The 25516-nt window shown below is 42.6% G+C and overlaps 2 protein-coding genes and 1 non-coding gene across 3 annotated transcripts; 1 reads left to right on the top strand and 2 right to left on the bottom strand.

Annotated features, from left to right (window-relative positions):
* The first annotated feature begins 1 nt into the window (after window position 1).
* On the top strand, window positions 2–7953 carry sdhdb (succinate dehydrogenase complex, subunit D, integral membrane protein b). Its single transcript, XM_085244689.1, has 4 exons — window positions 2–107; window positions 3593–3703; window positions 5245–5395; window positions 6890–7953. Exons 1-4 carry the CDS (start codon window positions 59–61, stop codon window positions 7053–7055), a joined length of 477 nt encoding a protein of 158 aa, XP_085100815.1. The 5' UTR covers window positions 2–58; the 3' UTR covers window positions 7056–7953.
* Window positions 7954–8336: 383 nt separating this feature from the next.
* On the bottom strand, window positions 8337–25124 carry LOC146559057 (uncharacterized). Its single transcript, XM_085244687.1, has 7 exons — window positions 25067–25124; window positions 24580–24797; window positions 15601–15675; window positions 15443–15454; window positions 15210–15329; window positions 13673–13812; window positions 8337–8950 (listed from the first exon to the last, which is right to left on the bottom strand). The coding sequence occupies exons 3-7, from the start codon at window positions 15665–15667 to the stop codon at window positions 8747–8749; spliced, it is 543 nt and encodes a 180-aa protein (XP_085100813.1). The 5' UTR covers window positions 15668–15675; window positions 24580–24797; window positions 25067–25124; the 3' UTR covers window positions 8337–8746.
* Window positions 23860–23965, bottom strand: LOC146559058 (U6 spliceosomal RNA). Its single transcript, XR_014888407.1, has one exon. It is a non-coding gene; the product is annotated as a U6 spliceosomal RNA (small nuclear RNA).
* Window positions 25125–25516: the final 392 nt, after the last annotated feature.

Raw genomic sequence — 25516 nt, forward strand, 5'->3', positions numbered from 1 at the left:
CGCCACGTCGACAGGATTACATCCGGGTTACTGCCGTGACCTTGGTTGGTTGTTCATCATGGCGGCCATCGTCAGGTTGAGTTCTGTGTGCCGCAGAGGAATTAAACGTGAGTAGCGCTGCTTCTCTCCGGGGTTTATGACTGTTCTAAGCATGTGTGCTTACTTTAGGGCCGCAGTTCGACAGCAGGCCGATTTGACGGAAGTGAAGTCGAGTGTTGGCCGTAGACGAACAAATGGCGCCAGCTGCAGACTTTTCAAGATCACGGTTTCACTGAAGCATCCTGCTGTCAGTATTAGCCGCTTTATTGCTACCTGTCAGTGGCCAGCGCCAGCTAGGTATGAGTAGTGCCAAAGGCCGCTTTGCTAGCATGGTGACGTCGCTGTCGGACCGCGGCGTTATCGCTCAGCACTGTCCACCAAAGATTATTCAGAAGTTGGAGAATTATTACTTCGAAGGAAAAAGGAGGCAAAAGACCTGAATTGCAAGATTTGTAGTCAATGACAGGCCTCTTAAAAAAGTAAAATAGAAATCGGCTCCCTTCCTTTGACGTTTTAAAGAGCACAGTAAAGTTTGCGTTAGGGTAAGGCTGCTCTCGTTTGGCTGTTTGTGTGGATGATTTCCAGCTGTAATCGCACTATTACATAGCCTTCATGTGTTCATAACAAACACAAGAAAATATAAACGTTTTAAAGAATTATATACAGTGTGTGATAGTTATAATTACGCTCATTCTATCTGATTAAATCCCGATAGTGTTCGTTGTGAAGCAGATCTTAAAATGCTTGATCTTGACTGTGAGCTAATACAGAAGCACCAGTGAACTTCCAGACCGACGCCAATATTTTCTTCTGTCTGTTCGTGCTGTTGTTGTCATCCCCCTTTGTGCCAGGAAAAAAGCATTTATTATTTAATTAAATTAAAAACACAACGCTTTCTTTCAGTTCCTCATTTATTCATTTATATTTTTCAGTTCAGATCTACGTGACATAGCAGATCATTAACACAGTGCTGCTCTGCACAAAGGGAAATGCTCCAATGCTCCATGGAGCTTGAAGGGGACAGTCTCTTAGAGTAAAGACACCACTAATTATTTTACCTTAACTGTGTGTGATGTGTCGCAGTTTAAAACTCGTGGTGTTCTGGGAGAATGTACAGTATTGAAATGGAGGACATGTAGGAAGCACTGCACTGGAGCCTATCCCAGCTGTCATAGCTGTTTTTTATTTATGAGAAAAATGAGATCCACATATGAGGACATTTGTTTTAAATTTTAATAGAAGAGTGGCAGTATAATGTCCTCGTAAGTGGATATCAGACCCATGTAGAGCAGAATTTAGTATTTTGGTCTAGACAAGAGAACATGTGATGTCCACGTGTGGACACCAGGTCCTCGGAGGTTAAAAAATACATTTGGCATCAAAAGTAAGGAAATTTGGTTTGGGTCATTATTTCTTTGTAACAGTGCTTCTTGGCATTGAAGATGTTGGAAGACCAGTTATTTCACCTTTAATAGTACCATATTTGTAAGGAAAATACATTTTTTTGTTGAGCAAGGAACCCATGCAATGACAATCAGATGCCTGATTAGCAGCACCTGCGAGCATGCACACTGCTCTTGTAGTTGGTTTCTGCTCCAACCACACCACGTTTAACTGATCTGTGTAGGGTCCATGCCATAGGGCAAACTAAGATGCAGTGTTATCTGCAGTGAGCCCTGGTACCATTGAAGGCCATGTTCCATCTATCAGGGGTAAATGGCCTGCATTTGTATAGCGCTTTTCTAGTCCATAGGACCCCAAAGCGCTTTACACATTCAGTCATCCACCCATTCACACACACATTCACACACTGGCGATAGCAAGCTACATTGTAGCCACAGCTGCCCTGGGGCGCACTGACAGAGGCGAGGCTGCCGGACACAGGCGCCACCGGGCCCTCTGACCACCACCAGTAGGCAAACACGGGGTTAGTATCTAGGGGGTGTCCTAATTAGACGACGACACCACAAAAAGAGTTTCCTCACACCGTACCACTTAGGCTACGTTCACTCTGCAGGTCTTAAAGCTCAATTCCGATTTTTTTGATCAAATGCGATTTTTTTTTTTTTTTTTTTTTTTTTTTTTTGTCTTGTCTGCTCGTTCACACTACAGATAAAACGTGACAGCAAACGCGCTCTAGTGTGAACGCTCAAAGCGGCCGCATGCGCAAAAGAAGACGTCACACACAACGTGCTCTGTTTAGACCCAGAGCAACAGTGTTGTGTGACTGATGGCCTTAATGTAAAGACTTGTTTCGGACTTTACGTTTCCCAATTTTTGCTTTAAGTTATAAAGTTATTGTGTTATCTACATTTGGCCTAATAATGATCCTTATTGCTGTTTTAGAGGATAGCTGCAGATTTCTGTCAGAATCTGCAGATTATACATGGTAAATGGTAAATGGCCTGTATTTATATAGCGCTTTACTAGTCCCTAACCAAAGTGCTTTACATATCCAGTCATCCACCCATTCACACACACATTCACACACTGGTGATGGCAGCTACATTGTAGCCACAGCTGCCCTGGGGCGCACTGACAGAGGCGAGGCTGCCGGACACTGGCGGGCGCCACCGGGCCCTCTGACCACCACCAGTAGGCAACGGGTGAAGTGTCTTGCCCAAGGACACAACGACCAAGTCTGTCCAAGCCGGGGCTCGAACCAGCAACCTTCCGATTACAAGGCGAACTCCCAACTCTTGAGCCACGATCGCCACCAGTACAAAAAAATGTTCACGTTTCTCCAACGTTGTCTTCCCAACAGTTTCACTGGATGGCCAGGAAGCGTTCGCGATGTCTTCTCCGTCGCTGATAATCGGCGTCTGTCTTGTGTCAGTGACGTAAAAGACGGATTTAATGCGACGTGACCATCAAACAGCAGCCGCTTTCTAAAACATCAGATATGTATCGGATTCAGCACCACATACCAAAGTGACCCAGGTCGGATTTGAAAATATCGGATTTGTGCCGTTCACACTGTCAGACCATGATCGGATAGATGGTCGCAGAGGGTCACAAAAGTCGGATTTGATGCGCTTTCGCCTGCAGTGTGAACGTAGCCTTGGAAACGTAGGCAGTCTGTGAAAGGTTTGCAGGACGGTTTGCCTGTTGGCTCTCTACCCACACCATCAAGAACAAACTGCTAACAGCCGATCTCCAGTCACATAGGGCAGCAGAATAAGCTGTTTGGAGTTAGCAGAGAAGATTAGGCAGGTTTTTCATGACCGCGACCCACAACTGCGTTTTGTTTACAAATGTGGGACTGTTCAGGAAATAAACAGGTTGGAAGTTTGAGTAAAGGCAAAGCTTCTTGGAAAAGATGGGAGTTTAAAAATAATTAGGTTAAAGGAGCGACGTCATACACTTGAAAACATGTCAACACACTGCCTGGTGAAACCCCGCCCCCTTGTGGTGAAATTCAGCATTGTGCAAATCCAGAAAGTACCTTTTTTAAATTTAGAAACTGAACACACACAAAACATACACAACATTATGAGGAAAGGAAAAGTAAAGCAGCCAGATGTGTTTGTGACTTTGTGTTTTCTCTCCTCAGCTCTGTTCTATCAAAGCGCGTTGCTGGTCAGGCCGCTGGCTGTACCCCACAAACACCTGGAGCAGCCGAACCTGCTGACGGCGAGGATTCATTCGTCACAGAATCTGAAGGGTCAGTGTTGACGTAGCGCCCTGTGTGCAGGTGTTGTACAGAACGAGAGGTGCACGTAGATTATTTAAATACCACAACCTCAGAAACCTCTGTGGCAGTCATCAGCTCTGACACACTTAAATCAACATAAGCTTTCTAAGCTGCACATGTTCTACTTTTGACTCAACGTAAGTGTAGCGTGTGTGACACACATTACATTTCAACACCAGTGGAGGTCCAGTGGGGCGGTCCTGGCATCTGAGGAGCTGGTTAGCTTTCCAAGAGCAGAAAATGGCTAGTTCAGACATGTTTTGCATTAACTATAATCTTAATGGAGGGCGAGAGAGAAGCAGAATGGAGCGCTACACCCCGAGGGCGAAAGGAGGAGCCATTGCAGGCCGATTGTGTCACACGCAGTCATCACTGAACAACCCTGATGCGATCGTGGTCACAGTCGGGCTTGGTCAGGGTCACGAACCTGGCAACCGCTCAGCAGGTACAGGTGTCTGAAGTGGAGCAGGATCGCTTTGGTTCCTGTTTTGGATCTTCATGGTTTCGCCCTCACGTGTGCACACAGCGTTTTTTTCCACATGAACACAGGCGGTGACATTTTGGCCTGTTTGGAGGTCATGTGGTTTACCCACGATGTGGGTCCAGAATGAAGGAGCCTTCTTTCTGTTTTTGCTCAAATGTAAAAATACGTTCATATTGAGCCAGAATATGATTCACCTTTTCTTACTTTAGTGAGTGATAGTCCTCCTTCTTTTTGTCAGAGTTTTTCTTTGGCTCTTTTGTCTCTCCAGTCCTTATATCTGATCAGTTTCACATTTGTAACGCTGCGTAACACCAACCGTGAGTCTTTCAACAAAGGCACTTAATACGTGCAAAGCAAGATAAAGAAAATAAATCCTTGGCCAATATATCACAATTTCAGGTGTTTAAATTGTATCGCCCTTAAATTCTACATCGGTTGTAACTATGTGGATTTCCAGCTTATCTTATTATAACAGAAAGGTTTCCAGTCTTTGTTATAGTGAAGAAACAATCAGTTTTCCTGTCCTGCTGAGAGAGATAAGAGAAATATGCCCGCTTCAGCCACATTAGAGGCTTTTGAGCATTAATGATGACTTTATTATTTTTAACCATAAAATCATCATTTAAAACTGCATTTACTTGGATGCCGATACAAGGACAGTGTCACAGCTCCACGTCTGGTTTGTGCAGCTTAAACAAACTGAACGTGAGAGCAGAGCTGCAGACGTTGTCACCCTCAGATTGGTGCCAAGTTCACTGCTTGCCAATGATGCTGATGGATTACTGACCATACTTGTTATCTACAATTTGTGCAACATTAGATACAAAAAACTGAAAAAATAATCGCAGAAAGATGTTCAGTAAAGACACAAGCGGCTTGAAGTAGCCAAACCTAATATGCAGGAGACCCGGTCTTTCCAGTGGCATGTGTAGAATTTGAGATGCATGTGACTGAGTCAGATTGAAGTCTGCTCAGAGCTTCACATTGTTCGGCCTTCTGATGATCTGCAGTTTATCTTGCTTCACAGCGAGTTCCACCTCCAAAGCGGCCTCTCTGCACTGGACGGCAGAGCGAATGCTGAGCGTGCTGCTGCTGGCCATGGGCCCTGTCGCTTATTTCAACCCTGGTCCTGTCATCAATTACTCTCTGGCTGCTGCCCTGACCCTTCACGGACACTGGTAAGACTAGCAGTCAGCTGATCCCTGGTTTCACTTGTTTCTAAAATGTTATTGCAAATATTCGCAAGCCTCAGGTAAAATATTCCTGACGCCTGTGTTTTATTTGAACAGTAACGCTAAGCTGTCTTTTTTTAGAGCTTTCACTTCCTGAAAGCTATATAAGCTCTCGCCAGTCTGTCACAATACCAGGACACTGTCCAGGCTGCATTTATGACTGAGACAGAGAAACAATATTTCCTCATTCAGCTCTCAATACAGAGCTGGTTTATTAGGTACAGTGATTGTGTATGATTGACACGAACAATGTTTCTCTGTTTATTGACCATCATGCAGGTTTTTATCAACGTACATTTAAATGGTATACTTACCCTGGAGGTCACATAAGTATTACAACAGAAAATATAAGTTGTTTTATGCAAATTGGAGACACTTATGCTTAGCTAGCTTGGTTAATTAGAGACTGAATGGCTCAAACATAAGACGAGCTGTTACTGTGACTGTCACTGGATGAAGATTTTGCAGCTCAGAAATCATATTTTATAACGTGGATCTCAAATCTCTTTAAAAAAATTAAAGGTTTGGACAACTGCAGCAGCATTTTAGTCTAGGGCGGCTCGATTATGGCAAAAATGATGATCACGATTATTTTCACTGACATTGAGATCTCGATTATTTGACGATATTTATTTAACAATAACAATGTGTTGAATAATGACTTTAAAAAATAATATAAAATAGTGCAAATACTGATAACAGTGCAAATGTTTGCAATATAAGAAATCAATGAAAAATGTAAACGTCTGTGTTTAGTGAGCTTTGCAGTGTTGCTCTGTGGTGCAGCTACTGTAGCAAAGTTTACACACTGTGTCTACTTGATCCACGTCTGACTGAACCCACAATGTTTCCACACCACTGAAGTTTTTTTACCTCTCTGTTCAACCAACGGCAGTCACTCTCCTCTCCTAATAACTTCTGCTTAGCTTTCCGAGCTTCCCTCGGGTCCTCTTAATTGTTGTGACACGTGTTCAAAATGCAGAGAGGTGCGCTCGATTTGCCACACGGAGCAGCGCCAGAGTAAAGCACGAGGGAGGGGCTAATAATCGGCTCAGTCATTTTTAACGATCGTTGAAAGCCCAGATCGTAATCGAGATTAAAATTCGATTAATTGAGCAGCCCTACTTTAGTCCCAGCTGGAATCTCCAGTATTAGTGTGTCAGGCTGCAGAGCGAGAACTCTGTGCACGTGACGGCTGAGGCTCCTGGCTGTCATCACGTGTGCACATTCAGATGTTGCGTCGTGCGTGGAAACGTCAGCACGTTTATGGGGCAGTAGTTGATGCATTACTGTCATGGTCAAGTTTAGAAACACTGGTTGCACATTTTCCATGTGTGCTGTGCAGTCATTTAGAGCGCTTCAGTGTAACCCTGCTGAAGCAAAGGGAGGCCTTCTGTCTTCACTGGCTGCTCATCTTTTCCTCTGCCTGTGTTGTTGCAGGGGTCTCGGGCAGGTGTTGACAGACTACGTTCACGGGGACGCAAAGATCAAGATGGCCAACGCGGCTCTCTTCCTCCTGTCCACGATCACCTTCACTGGTCTTTGCTACTTCAACTACAACGACGTGGGCATATGCAAAGCTGTCGCCCTGCTCTGGAGCAAGTGAATATGACTGTGGGCCGGGACGCTCAGGAAGACCGAAACACTGGTCCTGGCTGCGTGTTTAACAAACGAAATCAGTGTGTTCTCTGTAAATATCATTTTGACAATATTTCATTGATTCAAAAGTGTTTGTGTTCATTGATTCTAGCTTTGTCTTTGTGCATTGATTGGGCTGTTCCTGAGTAACCGTGGAACAAATTTACGCTACAAACATGTTTTAACAACACAGCCATGACTTGATCAAGTCTTATGGAATACAGCTGTCTGAGCTCTCGTTCATTCTTTCTCATTTGCGTCCTTTGTGTGGCTGATCTCTTAAACATGTTTACTTCCAGTGTGTGCACATGCTGCCTTTTCTCTTACACTATCATCAGCAGCACACACTAACCCCTGTTTGAAAACCATTTCCATGCCCCACCTAGTGTTTTAGTGTCATTGCGACCAGGCTGTCCCTGCAACGCTGCGGCTGTACAGAGAGCCGTGGGCTCTGCTGTAGGAGCAGACAGCGTGTGCTTATATGAAGCTTTATTAATGCTCTGCTTGAAGGTTTAATAAAGGTCAGACTGGCTAAATCTTATTTTAACCTTCGAGGCAGGAACAGGACACGACTGCGTCTCTATGGGGTCATGTTATACTTTGTATGTGAATCAGTTTCTGCTGCAATCTGCAAATTTCAAAGAAACAAAAAGGCTTTAAAATAAATGTTTATTTGGATCCTAAATCAGTAAAATAAGACTTAATATGGCAGTCCATTACATTCTAATCTTGGAACATGCACTTATACACAGTACACATGTACAGTCTTTGCATGCAGCTTCCACACCAGCACTTCTTTGTGTTTGGCTGGAGTGAGTGTGATGTCACAACACCTGTGCAGTAAACATGTTTTATTCCAGCTTCCACATTTGGCGTCACTCTGTTCTTTCCATCAAGGCTCAGCTGGGGTGTACTACGGAGCAGTGGATGGGTTAGCAGGTTATGTTGAGCTTATAGAGTATACATGTCGACCCCGAGTGCGTACGTGCCACGGCTCCATTTGAACCTTTTACACTGGCCGAATATTAATAATGTCTCCTCAGAAAACTTCATCTCACATTAGTCTCGACTACTTTACAGCGCTGGTGTTGCCTTTTACGTTTATAGGATTTACAGATTTCCTCTGACGTGTTTGTCGTCTTACCCGTCATCTCCGACGGGGATTAGTCGAGCTAGCTCATGCTAACAGAGCCTGGCCGTTTTCAACTTTCTTTGAAGTACACCACTCATGACAAAACAAGAAACACAATGAAAGAAGTACAAAGCCTTTATTCTTATGTACAAATGCTAATAGCTAGATTGTTGTATGAGCTTATAGTTCTAATTTTGGGTTCAATCTGAGGTTACACGGGCCCAAACCAAACATGCATGGGTCCAACCTCACAATATTCAATGATTAACTGAATACTAACAAAATCTCAAATGAGATAAAACTCATTTCAAAGCTTCCTTTAACTAAAGATTTATGGATGGACACATTGTAACCTTAGAATGATACAACAGGGAGCATGTTGAGGTTCCAAATGGTTTGAGATCAGATTTGTTCCATTTAAATCACAAAGTGACTCTGAGTTATGACTTTAAGAAGTTGTTACATCGGATATCTGCATTTAGTCAAGTCAGATGACTTTTTTTTCATTATTTAGACAACTTCTTTAATTAATTGAGCTCAAACTCAACTCTCATGTCAACATCGTCACCTTCAGTAAGCAGGGTCAGTTTATAACGACCGTTTTCATCCACAACTCCAAGAGCTTTGTTGGGATCTTCTGAGAACACAAACTTAAACCTGTTAGTTCCAGAAAGGCGCGTCTGGTAGAACAAAGCCTTGTGAGTCGTTCCAGGGATGTCTGTGGGGGGCGTCTATGGACAGACATAAGGAGAAAAAGAGTAACAATCACTGTGTCATCCTGACGCACTGCAGATCAAGTATAGTGGCCCTTTCACACGTGGAGATTAAACTGTTGTTTTCTTTTGAAGTTTTTACTGTATCAAATGTTCAGTATGTGTTTGTCACTTAATATCAGTTTGGTTGATCCTGATCAACTTACACATGAAACATGATTGTAAAGTATAATATACGCCATATTGCCAAAAGCATTGGCTCAACTGCTATCATACATACATATGAACTTGAGTGACATCCCATTCTTAAGGGGCTGCATCCTTCAGAGGCTGCATTTGAAGGCCAATTATGTCACAGCCAGGCGACGAAGGCTGCTCCAAGTGCGGCCAACAAATGCGTCCGTCACCTCCTAAAATTTGAAGGATGGGTCGGGTGTATCCTTCGTGGCCAAACCTATCCCAGAATTTCGTCTTGATGCATGCTCAATCATCCAGGTAAGTAAATCTCCAAAAGTTGATTCTGTTCATCTGGACGTAGCGTTTTGTGGGAGAAACGTTTCGTCACTCATCCAAGTGATGTCTTCAGTCTCAGCTGACTGCAGGTTTCAATCTTATAAACAGGACATTTGCATAATGACTGAAACCAGCCCACTGAAGGAACAATGGACTGGGAGGTCAGTTCCTTAATCTTATGCAAATTCTCATTACCACTGATCAACAACCACTGACCAAAACCAAAAAAATGGCCATGAGTACCATTCACAGAGAGTTGGGGAATGGCTGCAATCACAGCGTAAGATGGTGACAGATGTACCCTTAGGCCCCTCCTCCATTCAGAGATGGTCTTTCCCTTTTCACGTAAATGGCCTCCTTGACTCGGCGCTCAAAACGGCGTTCCTCCCTGTCCAGGATGTTACATCCTCATCATTGAAAGATGATTGCAGCCATTCCCCAACATTCCCCAACTCTCTGTGAATGGTACAGGGTACGGCCATTTTCTCAGCCTCGCACTCTGTCTTCGAAGGATGCAGCCTATGAATTGACACATACCTTTAATCCATAGGTTTCAATATGATGTCAGCTAACTCTTTGCAGCTATAGCAGCTACCCCCAAGATTAAGGTGGGAATTGTTTTTTGTTTTGTTTTTTTACCATTGTTCCAGAAGTGCATTTGTGAGCCCAGAAACTAATGCTGATGAGGCCTGCTCACAGTCTGCTCTAATTTATCCCAAAGGTGTCCTGTCAAGTTGAGGTCAGAAATCTGTGCATGCCAGTCAAGTTCTTCCAAACTCCCTCAGCAAGGTCTTTATGGATCCTACTGCTGTGCAATCATGTTGGAACAGGAAGGGTCATCCTCAAACTGTTCCCACAAAATTAAGAGCGCTGAAATGTCCAAAATGTCTTGGCATGCTAAAGAGTTCCTTTGTGAGGTCAGAGACTCATTTTGGATGAGATGTCTGTGAAAGTTCCTTTGATTAGAACTAAGGTGCCGGACTCAATCGTGGACAACAACCCCACTCCACAGTCTCCTTCGTCTTCATGGAAACCCCCAAAAGTTGATTCTGTTCATCTGGACGTAGCGTTTTGTGGGAGAAACGTTTCGTCACCCATCCAGGTGACTTCTTCAGTCTCAGCTGACTGCAGGTTTCAATCTTATAAACAGGACATTTGCATAATGACTAAAACCAGCCCACTGAAGGAATAATGGGCTGGGAGGTCAGTTCCTTAATCTTAATTATGCAAAGTCTCATGACCATTGATCAAAGACCACTGATAAATGGCCATGAGTACCATTCACATTGTGACGTTTCTCCGACTGAAAACTCTACGTCCAGATGAACAGAATCAACTTTTGGGGATTTACTTAGCCGGATGATTGAGCCTGCATCAAGACGTTTCATGGAAACCCATTCCATGAAGCTCTCTACACACTGCTCTTCAGCTAATCTGACAGTCACATGAAGTTTGGAGGCACTATATGCCTCAAAATCCATTGAACCTGCTCTGTCATTTTCTGTGGCCTACCACTTTGTGGCTGAGTTCCTGAATGCAGTGATTTGAATGGGTGTGTCAATACTTCTGGTAATATATTTGTATATCAGGCAGCATTAACCGCATTACATTCAATACTGATATAATTTATATGCATATTTTATTTCTGTTAGGACTTCCAACTCCCAACTCTTGTGACAAAGTGTAATAAGTACTTGTTAAAAAAAAAAGTACATCCTTATGGTGGGGTGTAGTTTGTGGTCTGATCCACTTTAAGAGTCTGGGATATCTGGCACGTTGTTAGGGGCCTTCAGTCCCTGTACAACCTGATTTGTATTGCCGGCAGCAAGTCGGACTTGTTTCTGATAGGTGGCAGATTCCGTCAGGGATGCCCTGTCACCACTTGTGTTTATAATTATTATGGACAACATATCTAGGTGTGGTGGGAGTCTCCACGTTAGCGACCTCGGGATTTCATCTTTGCTTTTTGCCAGGTCAAGGACAAATTACTACCCCAGGAAGGACGACGTGATTAGCGACAACTTTGCCAAATGTTTTTGAAAGCAGTTGTGAATTAGGCGTGAAATCCTCTAAAACAGTGGAAAGCAGGGAGGGTTATAATAAGCTGAGAGAAGATGCTGACTATTTTACAGTAACCTGGAGTGAAGAAATAGATTGATTTATAATAAAGTGAAGACGGGGGAGATGTCAGATAGAACCTCTTTAATGAATTTAGGAAAGTTATTGTAGGCTGAAGAGGAAGAAGTGGGCATATCAAGGAGACATGGAGGCATGGAAAGCAGAGTAAGCGGGATTCGTGAGTATGCCGATGGTGTCAACCAGGAACGATGACAATCAATGTTAAATGAACTAGTAAAGTAAGATGGTTTTATTCATCTAAAGAGCTGGTTGAACATGGGTAGTAACTCCTAAGCAGGAGGAGGTAGTGAACATGGAGATCAGTGATTTCTACCTGTGGTCAGCTTTTGCACACTCTTCTGTGGTAACAGATGTGATTGGTGCTCCAGGGTGAAAGATTGGCGCTAATCTGGCTTTTATCAGTTCTCCACAGTCCAGAACTGATAAACATTGAATATTAAACCAATTAACTAGATCGTTAACATCCGAAAAATGAGGTGTAGATAGAGATTAGAGAGGAAAGCTGACAGGCCAAGAGCAAAATCCAGATCCACTGTGGGCTCACCAACATGTTGCACCAAAAGTGAATGATTTTGCAATGTTAAGATACATTTCCGTATCTATGCAGTTAGAGATTATCAGTATGTAATTTTAAGTCTCCTATCACAATGATTCTGAAAATTGCTGTAGGTGTCATGGTCCTGAGTCTGACGACTCAGTGTTTGGTGTTTCTTTATATCATCCTATGTTCTTGTTTATTCTGTTATGTCTTTTGTTTTATGCCTGCCTGTGTTCCCTCGTCTGTCCACGGTGTCTGCTTGTAAGTCTGTTAAGTTCAGTGTCTTCTCAGGTCCTCTGTGTCTGTTAGTTTCCTGTTTTATTCTGAAAGTCCTTGTCTCATGTGGGTGCATTCAGTTTACGTTTCCCCTGTCTCATCAGATGGGATTTCTTCCAGCTGTGTTTCCCTCGTCTCCCATCCCCTGATCACTGCTGTGTGCATTTAAGCCCTGTGTGTTCTCTTGTTGCTGGTTTGTCTGCGTTCATGTCCTCCGTCATTCTGAGTGATTTCCCTGCGTCTGTCTGCGTGTCTCTGTCCGGTTATCATTTCAGGTTTGCTTTTTAGTTTTCCCAGTTGAGGTTACTCTGTTCTGTTTCTCGCCTTGTGTATTTGTTCCACCTCCCTCAATAAAGCCTCCTCACTTCGGAGGTGCCTGCATTTTGGGTCCTTAAATAATTCCACACGACTGCTGCCCCAGCCGTGACCGTAGGGTTTGGGAGATCAGTATATAACAGAACGTCAAAGTGGATCTTTATGCTGACTTTAAAAAATCCAGTAATTCAAAAGAATGAAATGAGTCAAGCGTAAACTGAACTCATGTTACTCTGTTCTTCAAAGCAAGGAGCAGAGAGAGAGAGAGAGGTGGAAATCAGGTGGACTGAAAGATGTTTTACCAGCATCTAACAGCAACACTTGTTCCTGTAATCACCATCTAAACTGTTATTGGGGGAAAGCCTTGTTCAAACCACCTGTTCAACAAGTTCCAGCATGAAGAGAAGGTATGTAGCTGCCAGTCAGCGTTTAACACAGTGAAAGCCTTCAGTAACTTTACAGCAGCTAAAATGAAAGCAGACTGTTAACTTTGTGTGATGCAATATTTAAATCGGGCAGCTTGCTGAAGGCTGCCGGCAGCCATCCCATTTTATATACCTGCAACGAGCAGAGGTGAATCTAAAGGGGGCATGGAGTGCAGTAGATCCCATTTTTTCAAGGCTTTGGTAACATTGTTTTGGAATAAAAATGAACTTTATTAATTAAACTGTATTTGTTTTTAAAAATATAAAAAGGTTTTTATGGGCCAGTAAAATTACAGTTACTGATACACTGGATTCTTATTATTTTCTAAACCATCAGACTGCCCAGTTTTCTGCAGCACAGGCCAAATCACAGAGATAAGAGTATACTGCTGATTAACTTTGAATGTCAGCTTCAACGCATTGAGCAAAATGCTTCCAGTACAGATGTTATCTTTTTGTTTTTAATGTGAAATGAGATGAATATCAGAATAACTGCGAGTGCACTAAAACCAACTCGTGATTTCTTGTACTTACCATTGGTACAGCTTGAATTTTGTGCTCCTCACAACATACCACCATTGTCTGGTCATTCTTTAGGGTATATATCATGACTGGCAACTTTTCCTGATCGGTTGGAGTAGAGCTCCGATAGGTCCAGATGCAGAGTTTCTTCTCTGAAGAGGAAACAAGGACAAGCAAGAGCAGCATGTCATTCAGCTGTGTCTTGTTTTAAAGAACAAAGGTGATGATATCCTGCTGTTCTGTTCGTCTATATGTGTCAGTTTGTTCTGTGTGCAAAACAGGACCAAACTGCAGCGCTCCACAAACTTATTTGTTCGGCTTTTAATGGACCGACCAATTTAAAATCCTGGGGTCACGTTTTGACAGGCAGCAGCTGTAGTGACTGCAGATTTGGACATATGGTATTATTATATCTATTATATTTGGGACTCACATTAACACTAAACTTAGCTACATGTTAGGGTTGAAATTCCACCACATTGAGAGAGACTCACTGCAGAGGCAGCTGGTCATGTTGCTGGTTACTGTAATCATTTCTAATGTGAATCCCGCTCCACAGTGTAGACCTCTGCAGTCGTTCTACAAATGCATTGTTCACTTAAAGGTACAGTCAGTGGTCTTTACTTCCATCCACTTAAACAATTCAGGGTCGCAGGGAGCTGGAGCCTCTCCCAGCTGCCACAGGGTGAGAGGCAGGGTACCCCCTGGACAGGTCACCAGTGTGTCACAGAGCTAACACAGAGACACACAACCACTCACATATAGGTGTGAATAATCGTTTAACCTAACCCCACTAATTGCAGGTCTTTGACTGCGGGAGGAAGCCGGAGTATCCGAAGAGATCCCACACAGAAACGGGAGATCATGCAAACTCCACATAGAAAGGCCCTGGCTAAAGAGTGGATTCAAACCCAGGACCTTCTTGCTGTGAGGCGACACTGCTAACCACCGTGCTGACCCTTTTTTTTTTTTTACTTTATTAACAGTTATGCTGCGATAGGTGTAGGCTGCTGGGCGATTGCATGATGCATCGAGTACTTCTTCTTCAGTCACCTTTCTCACTCACTATGTGTTTATACATCTCTGTGCATTAAGTCATTAGCGACTTACATTACTGAATGAACAAGAAACGCTCATCACGGGAGATTGTGCATCACGGGAAGCCCCAGCAGCCGAGGCCTATTGCAATGTAATTAAGGGAGGATTTGGGGTCACCTGATCCAGCCCTGCCTGACTAAGCAGACAAATGTCCATCAACATGCGTCAACAGCTTTATTCTCTCAGCAAGTTGCTTTATTCTTAAAAAATTTCAACAATTACAATGTTGAAGAAGCTAGCGCACAAGCTCTTTTTTTTTTTTTTGGAATACTTTATTGATATTGATTATTGGGCACCTGGGGAGCAGTGTGTAGGGACAGTACCTTTGTTCAGGGGTATCGAACCCCTGCCCTTCTGATCATGGGGCCACCACTCTACCTACTGAGCCTGCCAAGTTCAACCAAACTGAACTGAAAAGTCAGTAACCATAACAACAAGAACTCTGTCTTACCACAGCAGGTCTGGAGCACGAATGTGTCTTCTTGGTTTAAAATCAGGTATCCAGCACCGTTCTTGCTCTCAATGGACCAATGATACTCTCCTGACTTTCTGAAATTATCCTCCTCAAAATCTGTATTTTTGAGAGAACAACACGACGATGAGCTTCACATCACGCCTCACAATACTACTCTGCTATCATATTCTAAAATGAAATTAAAAAAGAGAAATATTAAAATCCTTTACCCGGTGAAGCCACTTTTAGATTTTCAGAGGACGCGTTCACATTTTGAAAAAAAGACAATAGAAATAAAATTTAAATAATTGCATAATTAACCTATAATAATGACATGATTAAATGTACAGACTGCGCAACTACTGAGAAAGTATAAAATGCCTTTTACCTTCAAAGTAGAAGGAATCCTCAGCTGTATCCAAAAACTCAACATTGATGCAGCTGCTGGACGCCATCAGGTAGACTAACACACAAACAGTCCTTTGTTGGTTAATGAATGCACAGTAAATCCTAGTTAAAAACATTTATAACCAAAGCCACTTGTGCTGAACGCTGTGTACAGCTGTCTACACACAAGAACCAAATATCCATGCTTCCATCCATCCATTACTTCAGTGGACCTCGCTCTTATTTTGAAAATCCATTCAATAACCAGCTGGCGCTCTGGCTCTACAAAGCTCTGCATCATGTTTACACATTTTAATAAAAATGTTGGTTGCTCTTTTATCTTAGCTGCACAAAAGTAAAGGAAAGTGTTAAAAACGATGAAAACTGTCCACTGCCATCTGTCAAGGTCTCTCTGCTGACTCTTTTTTGACACACTCATTCCCTCTGTGGTGAACGCTGCTCTTGCTCTGAGTAGTTTTTCAACCAATCAGCATCCTGTCTACACACAGTATCATAACCTGTCAGGATATGGGCAGCAGACACCAAGGGGGGGTCTCATGAATTTCGTTTTGTGGCAACTTTCAAACATGATATGTGCTGTGATGTGTTGCATGCTTTAATCTCTTGATCGCTTTCTGTTGCACACGTCTTTGAAGATGTTGAAGTCAAAGTTCTTTGACTGCAAAAATGTTCACATGCAGCTAGTGTAACTGTATCTAGCAGCATGCAGGGAAAAGGATGTTATAAACTGACCATGAATATCACAAAGATAAAGCTGATAAAGAAAGTCCTTAAAGTGCATAGAATAACTGTACAGGTAAATGTGACCTGTGGCCTAAAATTCATTAAGAGTAGGAAGGAGCTATGCCATGCTTCATTCAGTGCTTTCAGTAATGGACGAGTTACCAGCTTGCTCTTTTAAAATGCATTCCCCAACAATGGAAATAAAAAAGAATCTACATTGTACTTTAAAAATACTTGAAATGTAAGAAGCAGTAAAACGTGGCACCTGGAGACAAGTTTAAACAAAAACTCTGGACATGACCTGGTTATGTGCTCAGAGTATGTTACCATGGTAATACAGCCAGGTAAAAATAGAGATACATCACTCCTCTAGAGAACAGGAACTATAAACCTCACTCTGGGGAATGTCACTTCTTCTCATCGCAACCAAACACGCACAGAGCACTATACAAATAAGTGACAAGAAAGAAAACAAAGTCCTAGTAAGGTGCACAACCTTAGCATTTATTTTCCAAGTTTCCTGAACTCTTCTGGACACATGAACAGCATTCCTTCAAAAGATCTTTGCTACTTTATTAGTAACAGTGATGAGGTAGAATAGAATAGAATTCAACTTTATTGTCATTGCACATGCACAGGTACAGGGCAACGGAATGCAGTTTGCATCCATCCAGAAGTGCTTTAGTGATATAGATATATTACAAATAGAGCTGGGCGATATGAGATTTCTTCATGTCACGATGTTTTTTTCATTTCAGGCGATAACGATATCTATCACGATATCAGCCAAATAACTATATTTGTAAGATTTAAATGTGCCGTTGCTCACAAGTAAAATGTGAAATAATCAGCAGCTTGTTTTTATTTAAATATTTATTTCCCATAATAAGTTCAACAGGGTAGATGTACTTAAGGAACATGAGACTTTTTCAGATAAATAAAGGCAAATATTGCAAACTACACAAAGGCAGCCGCTAAAGCGTTTAAGTTTCAAAATAGAACAAACGAAACAGACTAAATTGTCAATTCCACTTAGAACCAAAATATTAATTCTAAAAATAAATCTTAGTTTGTTTTACAGAAGAACAGACAAAACTGACTAACTTTTGTCAATATCAAATAAACTGAGAACTAAAAGGAAATTCTCAATCTCTCCTTGTTGTATAGCTGAGCTTTTCAAACAGTTTTAACAGTTACTTTAGTCTGACAAAAGCCGAATGACGAATCAGCGCTTCCAGTCAGAGACTGAGCTGCACCGCTTTATTGTATTTCCAGACTTGCTTTCGGCACATTTACAGTGCAGCTACTCTGTTTTTGTCAGACTTGAAATAGCAGAAATACCTTCACACTACAGAACTTCTGTGGCTCTTCCGGCGTTGGAACCGTCAACTGTTTTCTCTTCGGTAACCTTCGGTCACGCTCGGTTGATGTTTCTCTAGTCGGCGCACTCATTTCCTCCATTACCGCTGGCTGCTTCCCAAACAAATACACATGTGCGGCACATAACAAGTCACGTGACGTGACGGCTGTGATTGGTTTGGCTCTGCGCTACTTAATTTGGATTGGCTGTTCTTTTTTTTCTTTTTTAAAGAGGACAAGAGAGATGAGGCCTATCGCAATAGTTTAAGTCAAAGGAGCTTGCAAAGAAAAGCATCTGGACTTCTTTAAGTTGCTTGAAGATGTTTCACCTCTCATCCGAGAAGCTTCTTCAGTTCTAAGGTCAAATGGTGGAGAGTCCCAGATATAAACCTAGTGGGAGTTTCCCCCCACAGAGGGACAAAAGGACCCCCTGATGATCCTCTAATCGCCTGAGCCAAGGTGGGAAACTGGGTGTGGGTCCCAATCAGCCAGAGTTTCGGGTGTGCTCATTGTGAAACCTGGCCCCACCTTATCATGCGAATTCCTGAGGTCAGATGGCCCAGGATGTGAGTGGGCGTTAAGGCGTCTGGGAAGGATCTCAAAACTGGATTATAGATGGCAGAGAGTTGGTGTCGTAAACCCCCGCCTCTGTTCAAAGATGGTCGCTCACAGTGCACATAGATGGCTTCTTTCACTCCTCTTTCAAACCATCTGTCCTCTCTGTCCAAAATGTGAACATTGGCATCCTCAAAGAGTGACCTTTATCCTTAAGATGCAGATGGACTGCTGAGTCTTGTCCTGTGGAGGTGGCTCTTCTGTGTTGTGCCATGCGCTTGTGAAGTGGCTGTTTGGTCTCTCCGATGTAGAGGTCTGGGCATTCCTCGCTGCACTGTACAGCATACACCACATTATGATGTCTGTGTTTTGGCGTTTTGTCTTTCGGGTGAACCAGTTTCTGTCTGAGCGTGTTGCTGGGTCTGAAATGCACTGGGATGTCGTGCTTGGAGAAAACTCTCCTGAGTTTCTCTGATACGCCGGCTACATAGGGGATGACAATGTTGTTGCGTCTGTCCTTCTTATCCTCCCTCGCTGGTGTCTGGTCTTCTTTTCTGTGCCTCTTTGCTGACTGAGAACCTTCACAGACGCAATAGTTTAACTTTTCTATCGAGGAAAAGTTATTTCGCAACACATATCGTTATCGTTCTATCGCTCAGCTCTAATTACAATATATATTAACAATAATATAGATATGTGAGTATATTACAGAAATGGGTCCTTACTTTTCCAAGATGGCGCCAGTGTGCACGGCAAGCCGTCTTTGGGTCCGTCTTCCTGAGTGTTGTTTTCTCTTTGTTTTATTACTTTCTATATGCTTTCCGGATGTTACTGCCCTGATTGCCTATGATCGACTAACTCTTTTAAATCTTCGACCCTTGAATCACAAAAAGCCGGATCTATATTGGAACTTAGGGAATTTTTCCCAGTCTCGACCACATACTTCCGCCTGCACGGATTACCTGCCTCTTTTTACACCGCACAAGAAACGATATAGGAAACGGGGTAAGCGGAGTGGTTTTCGCGTTCGTATTAAAGCTTACCTAAAAGCACATGGAGTGATTGGCTACTGCTCCATTATTGACAACCTGTGGCCCTCCCAGCATACCTTCAGACTGTGTCGTCATCGATGGATTCGCTATGCTGGCCAGCAAGCCCATTCGGTTCTACCAGCTGAGTGTCCACCTGTATGGAGCTGGAAGCGGGCCTCTGGAGGAGGTGTGGATTACAGTAATCTTCGTCGGCTGGGACGTGCTCCCAGTAGCGTCAACGAGGCTACGCTCCGTATGGCACTGCTAAACACTAGGTCACTGGTGAACAAGTCCTTCGTTGTAAATGACTTTTTTCTTGCATCAAGGCTGGATGTCCTGTTTTTAACAGAGACCTGGATTCGCCCTTGTGAGTCCTCTTCCTTTTCGGAACTTCTTCCACTGGACTGTGCTTTCTTTAATTCTCCTAGGACCGCGGGCAGGGGTGGAGGGCTAGCCTCGGTTTTTAGAAGTAAATTCCGAGTGCGGCAACTGCCTCCCACCTTGCACTCCAGCTTTGAAGTACAACTACTGGAGCTGTCCGGTTCCCCCCGGACCCTCTGTGCGGTGGTGTATCGACCTCCGAAGCGCAACAAGGACTTTATCCGTGAATTTGCTGATCTTCTAGGAATAATTTTCTTAAGTTATGATCGTGTACTTATTTGTGGTGATTTTAATATTCATATATGCTGCGAGGAGGACCTATTGGCAAAGGACTTTCTTGCCCTTATTGACTCTTTTAATATTACTCAGTGGGTGAGGAAATCAACCCACATTAAAGGGCATATGCTGGACTTGGTATTGTCGTATGGACTGGACATTTGCATCACAGACATCAATGATGCTGGGATTTCGGATCATTTCCCAGTTATGTTTGATGTTCAGTCATGCAATATGGAATTGAACTCTGAGGGTCCACCGAGCCTATCACGTCCGATTAATTCTGAGGCTGTTGCTCTTTTTTCTGCGGCCTTTGCCGATTCTTTTGGTTATGAAGACATCAGTAATGCACCTCTCTCGGTTGATGGCGTAGTCAACTCTTTCATCTCTATATGTACTTCTATTTTGGATACTGTGGCTCCAGTAAAGATTCGACGCCGTAAAACCTCACGCCAACCTTGGCTAAATGAATCCATCCTCGCTCTTAGACGTGAATGTCGTCGAGCTGAGAGAAGATGGAAAAAAGATCAACTTCAGGTGTCCCTTGACATCCTGCATATGAGCCGGTCTAAATTCCAGAAGGCTGCCAAAATGGCAAAAACTTCTTTTTTATCTAACATTATTGCGAATAACAGCCATAATCCTCGAGTCCTGTTTAAAATCTTTAATTCAGTGGTTAATCCCTGTTCGGATGTTTCAGTGGGTGCCTCCCCGGCCCTCTGCGAAAAATTTCTAAATTATTTTATAGATAAAATCTCATTGTTAAGGGCCACACATTCTTTGGTAGTAAATCAAGCCCCAGCTTCTGAATGTTCAACGGTTTTCCAACAGTTCGAACCTGTGTCATTTTTTACTTTAAAGGAAATAATTAATAATCTGAGAAGCTCAAATTCTTTGCACGACATTATTCCCTCTCGTATCATTAAGGATGCATTGAATACAATCGAGTCTTGTATTTTATTTCTAATGAACTTCTCACTGTCATCTGGCTATGTTCCGACTGTCTTTAAACATGCAGTCGTGCAACCTGTCATCAAGAAAAGTACCCTTGATCGTAACATTTTAGCTAATTACAGGCCGATTTCTAAACTTCCTTTTATGTCAAAAGTCTTAGAGAAAATAGTGCTTCGGCAACTACAGACCTATTTAGAGAGAAACGGTATAAGTGATAAATTTCAGTCTGGATTTAGACCGCGTCACAGCACCGAAACTGCCCTACTAAGAGTCTTTAATGACCTTCTCTTAATTGCTGACTCTGGGCGCTCTGCGGTCTTAGTACTATTGGATTTGACCTCAGCCTTTGATACGGTTGATCATGATATCCTTTTGGCAAGATTGGAACATGTAGTAGGCCTCAAAGGAAATGTTTTATCTTGGTTTAAATCATATTTTTCTGAGAGGTCGTTCTCCGTCTCGATGGGAAAATATTCCTCTTCTTCTGCCCGTTTCCGCTGTGGTGTGTCCCAGGGCTCGGTATTGGGTCCTGTGTTGTTTTCTCTCTATATGTTGCCCTTGAGCTCCATTTTTGAAAAACACAATGTCTCTTTTCACTGTTACGCTGATGATATTCAAATCTACCTTCACCTGACTGGGGATGCTTTATCCTCACCACATCCTCTGTTTGACTGTCTGAGTGATGTCAAGGACTGGTTATCACGTAACTTTCTTACTTTAAATGGAAAGAAGACAGAAATTATTGTTTTTGACCGAAATATGCCTCTGGGACAATTGACTGACACATTTGGGCCTGTTGCTAACTACCTTACTGATACTGCCAGGAATCTTGGAGTTTTCATGGATAGTTCCTTCAAACTTGACAAACAGGTCTCTAATGTGGTAAAAACTAGCTTTCATCAACTACGCCTAATCTCTAAGGCTAAACCCTACATACCACACAAAGATATGGAGAAACTCATTCATGCTTTCATTACGTCAAGACTGGACTATTGTAACTCACTCTACTTGGGTCTACAATCTTCTCTTCTGCAGCGTCTGCAGCTGGTCCAGAATGCCGCAGCACGTCTCTTGACCGGCACTAGAAAGTTTGACTCTATCACCCCTGTTCTGAAAAATTTACACTGGCTTCCTATCAAATATCGAATTGATTTTAAAATTCTATTGTTTACTTATAAAATTTTAAACAATATGGCACCTGACTACTTAGCTGATCTCCTCTGTCTGTACAGCCCTCAGAGAGCACTAAGATCATCGGGCCAACTGCTCTTGGTGCAACCTAGGTCTCGGCTGAAGACCAGAGGAGACCGTGCCTTTGCCGTTGCTGCACCCAGGCCATGGAATACTCTCCCTCTTCATATTCGCGCGTCAGATTCCATTCAGTCTTTTAAATCACGTTTAGAAACGTATTTGTTTGATCTGGCATTTAAGGCGAATTAGGGTAATTTACATCTGGCTCTGTATTTAGATTATGTAATTATCTTATATTTTATATATTTGTAATTTATATTTTATTGTGATTTTATTTGTACTGCGATTTTAATGGAAAGCACTTTGGTGTACTTCGGTCTTAAAAATGTGCTATATAAATAAATTTTGATTGATTGATGGTATGTTATAATGTACACGGTATGATGTATGTTGTGAATATTCTATAACTATAAGTATGTACAGGCTGTAGTGAGTACAAGCTGTTTACAGGCTATGAACAGGATATAAATATAAAATAAAAAACTATACAGAAATCTGAGGTCTAATGCATCAGGCCACAGGATGAGCAGGTGTTAAGTTGTGTCATTAATGTGCATTAGCGGTCACCTTGATAGAATAAATCAGCCATGCTGTAAAGGCCAGGTCAGTGCATAGACTAAAGTATTTTGTATCAATTGTAAGAAGTGAAAGTGACATCAGAGAGCCTTCACAAAGTTCAAACACTTCAGACAATGAGGCACGCCTGTCCTCTTATTATCCTGAATTTCAAGTCCATTCCAAGTTAGCTTTGGCGATGCCAAAATAAACAACTATAGGTGTCTAATCCACTGGTACAGAGAGTCAAACAGAGACGAAAGAAAGCAATAAAACACCATCCCCAAAGGTTGATTCTGTTCTCTGGATGTAGCGCTTTCAGCGGGAGAAACGTTTCGTCACTCATCCAGGTGACTTCTTCAGGTTTCCCCAACCTTATAAACAGGACACTTACATAATGACTGAAACCAGCCCACTGACTAACAATGTGCTGTGAGGTAACTAGTTTCAGTATTTATACAAATGGGCTGTTTAAAAATTGGGGAAACCTGCAGTCAGCTGAGACTAAAGGAGAATAAGTATATTAAAATATATTAATTTAAAAAAGAAAAAAATCCTAAATTAAAAGGCTTGAGTAGTGTGGTTAACAGTCAATATCTACAGGGGATTAAACGCTGGTTAAACATATTACATTCAGTTATTCTCATAGATGATAATCTGAGCAGCTGCTCAACCTGCCTGGTTTTAGAGCAGACATGGTCAGAGCTGCCGTCTTCTCAGAAGGAATACGCACACAAATTTGGAAAAGTTGGCTGGATTTGTACGAAATGAAAGGGCTGGTAATGGACAGATGCAAGGATACTGATGTTTAAACCCTCGTGTAATAAAGAAGATGGATCAATTTGTTTCACTAACTCATCTATACAAGGCATTTTATAGAGGGTACAGCAGCCGTGGCTGTTTGTCTTGGAACAACTGTGATCTCCACATTTGGACTTTTTTCTTGAAATAGACTTACAGCTTTATTCACAAAATGATCGATAATATGTGTTCTAAATGTGGCCCTAAATTCCTTTGTTGCATTCATTTGTATCTATGTTTAGATTTGACAGGGCGAGTACTGTTTGCTCTACTTGTCCTGACGAAACACCTCTGTTCTAACCGCTGCCAAATAAGACCACACTGAGAGAGAAATATATTAGACCTTATCACCTTATCATGTTTTCCATCTGAGAGTATTCAAGCCCACTTCCTTGCGCAGGGGCCATGCTAATCTTCTCTGTATCATATCCAATTTAGCGTACGCGCTTGCCAAAGCCCACTTCCACTCCATATCTACTTCTGCCAGTGCCCACCCACAGTGGTCAAGCCCACCTCTGCCCTCAGCCATCACCTTTTATTAATACTATTCCCCAAGTTGGCTCAAGGCAGTATCTTTGCCTCTTTGAAAAGTGAGAGCGCTGCAGTCATCAGACGCCCGGTGTTACAGCTGTATAACACAACACATTCAGGTGATTCCTCCTCGCGGGTTCTTCACGCGTGTCGTAGCATCACAGAAGATAAAGGCGTGTTTACAAGCCTGTTATGCCGAGCCCGATGACCCATAATGCCACACAAAAGTTCCCCCATAAAGTCAGCTTTCAGCAAACTTCAGTCTGTTTAGGATTCGTTCCTTCGGGTCAGTGTTATAACCCTCCGCCCCCCAAAAATGCTTTTTTATTCGACATGTGTGTGAATGTTTCGTGGTCCGCCATTAACCTCAGCTGATAGTCCGAATTTAGACAGCGAAAGCTTCGTGACGTTCCTGTTTATCGGTCACGGAGCTCGGAGTAAAAAAACACTAATAGCATGCATATTTACGTTTCGCCACGACTGTGACCGGACGCCTTCCAGTCACGTTTGCAGCTTCAACCATAAATAGAACCATCACATACCTTTGGAGATGCTTTGAAAACCTGCAGAAGTTGTCTTTGTCCTCGGAAGGTCTGCGCTTACTTCCCTTTGAATGGCAGAGAAATGAGCCCGTTTGTAGGAGGAGAAAGCTGCACCTCACCCCGTTACTGTGCCTTCATATGTTTCTTTCCCTCAACGTGTTACAGCGTCACACTTTCTCTGTGTGTGAGAGACGGACAGCAGGGCGGGGCTTTCAAGTCTAACGGCGGAAGTAAAAAAGGAAGGAATCGAGATTAAGTGAAAAAAAAATCCTATTTCTTGTTTCATTTTCTCTGGTCTCAAACCAGTTCACGTCGAATTGTAACTTGATTGAATTTATGTACTGCTTACTGCCTATAAATATAGTGCAAAAGTCTTGAGTGCAGTCTTGTTGAGTCACAAACTTTCTTATACTTTTTAAAGTGGTCCTGGCAAGTACTTGTCCAGGCTTTCTGAAAGTCACTCAGAGTTTACCAGTTTTTAACTCACCGTCAGCCCAGCTTCCTCCTGTCCTCTCTCGCTTTCTCTCTCTGACGTGTCTGAGAATGAAATGGTGGGCGTGGTCTCTTCTATCGGGAATCAATGCAGTATTTAAACTGATATCTACCACCACCATTCCTTGCCAGAGAGCAGCAGAGTGGTTTTTAGTATATATGAAATGAGAGAGGCTCGCTGGTGGATTCAGGACCAAGTGCAAACTCATTCACTCATGTGCAGTGATTTAACAGCACCATTGTTCACTATCCGGTCGTTAAGTCTGACGTCACTAGCCGTGTCTGGGCCTAAACTCCGCTGCAGGTCCATATATCAAACGATCACTATGGCATTACTGAGAGTTAAAAACTGTCTAAAGTCTTTCATCTTTAATAAAATGATCAGCGTTCTGCTCTACCAGGTTTAACAATTGAGTTTAACATCCAGGCATCCATGAAAACGGAA

Source organism: Mchenga conophoros, linkage group LG14 (assembly GCF_057382185.1).
Source record: "Mchenga conophoros isolate Kocher_MC1m ecotype Shallow Benthic linkage group LG14, M_conophoros_male_GT1.1, whole genome shotgun sequence".
NCBI classification, from domain to species: domain Eukaryota; kingdom Metazoa; phylum Chordata; class Actinopteri; order Cichliformes; family Cichlidae; genus Mchenga; species Mchenga conophoros.

What these genes read in the sequence shown, in the direction of transcription:
- sdhdb (XM_085244689.1), top strand. Translation starts at nt 59, where the DNA reads ATGGCGGCCATCGTCAGGTTGAGTTCTGTGTGCCGCAGAGGAATTAAA. An exon ending in GTGCCGCAGAGGAATTAAAC is followed by an intron (nt 108 to 3,592) that starts GTGAGTAGCGCT and finishes TTCTCTCCTCAG; the next exon opens with CTCTGTTCTATCAAAGCGCG. An exon ending in TTCGTCACAGAATCTGAAGG is followed by an intron (nt 3,704 to 5,244) that starts GTCAGTGTTGAC and finishes CTTGCTTCACAG; the next exon opens with CGAGTTCCACCTCCAAAGCG.
- LOC146559057 (XM_085244687.1), bottom strand. Translation starts at nt 15,667, where the DNA reads ATGGCGTCCAGCAGCTGCATCAATGTTGAGTTTTTGGATACAGCTGAG. An exon ending in CGTGCTCCAGACCTGCTGTG is followed by an intron (nt 13,813 to 15,209) that starts GTAAGACAGAGT and finishes TTTCCTCTTCAG; the next exon opens with AGAAGAAACTCTGCATCTGG. An exon ending in AAATTCAAGCTGTACCAATG is followed by an intron (nt 8,951 to 13,672) that starts GTAAGTACAAGA and finishes GTCTGTCCATAG; the next exon opens with ACGCCCCCCACAGACATCCC.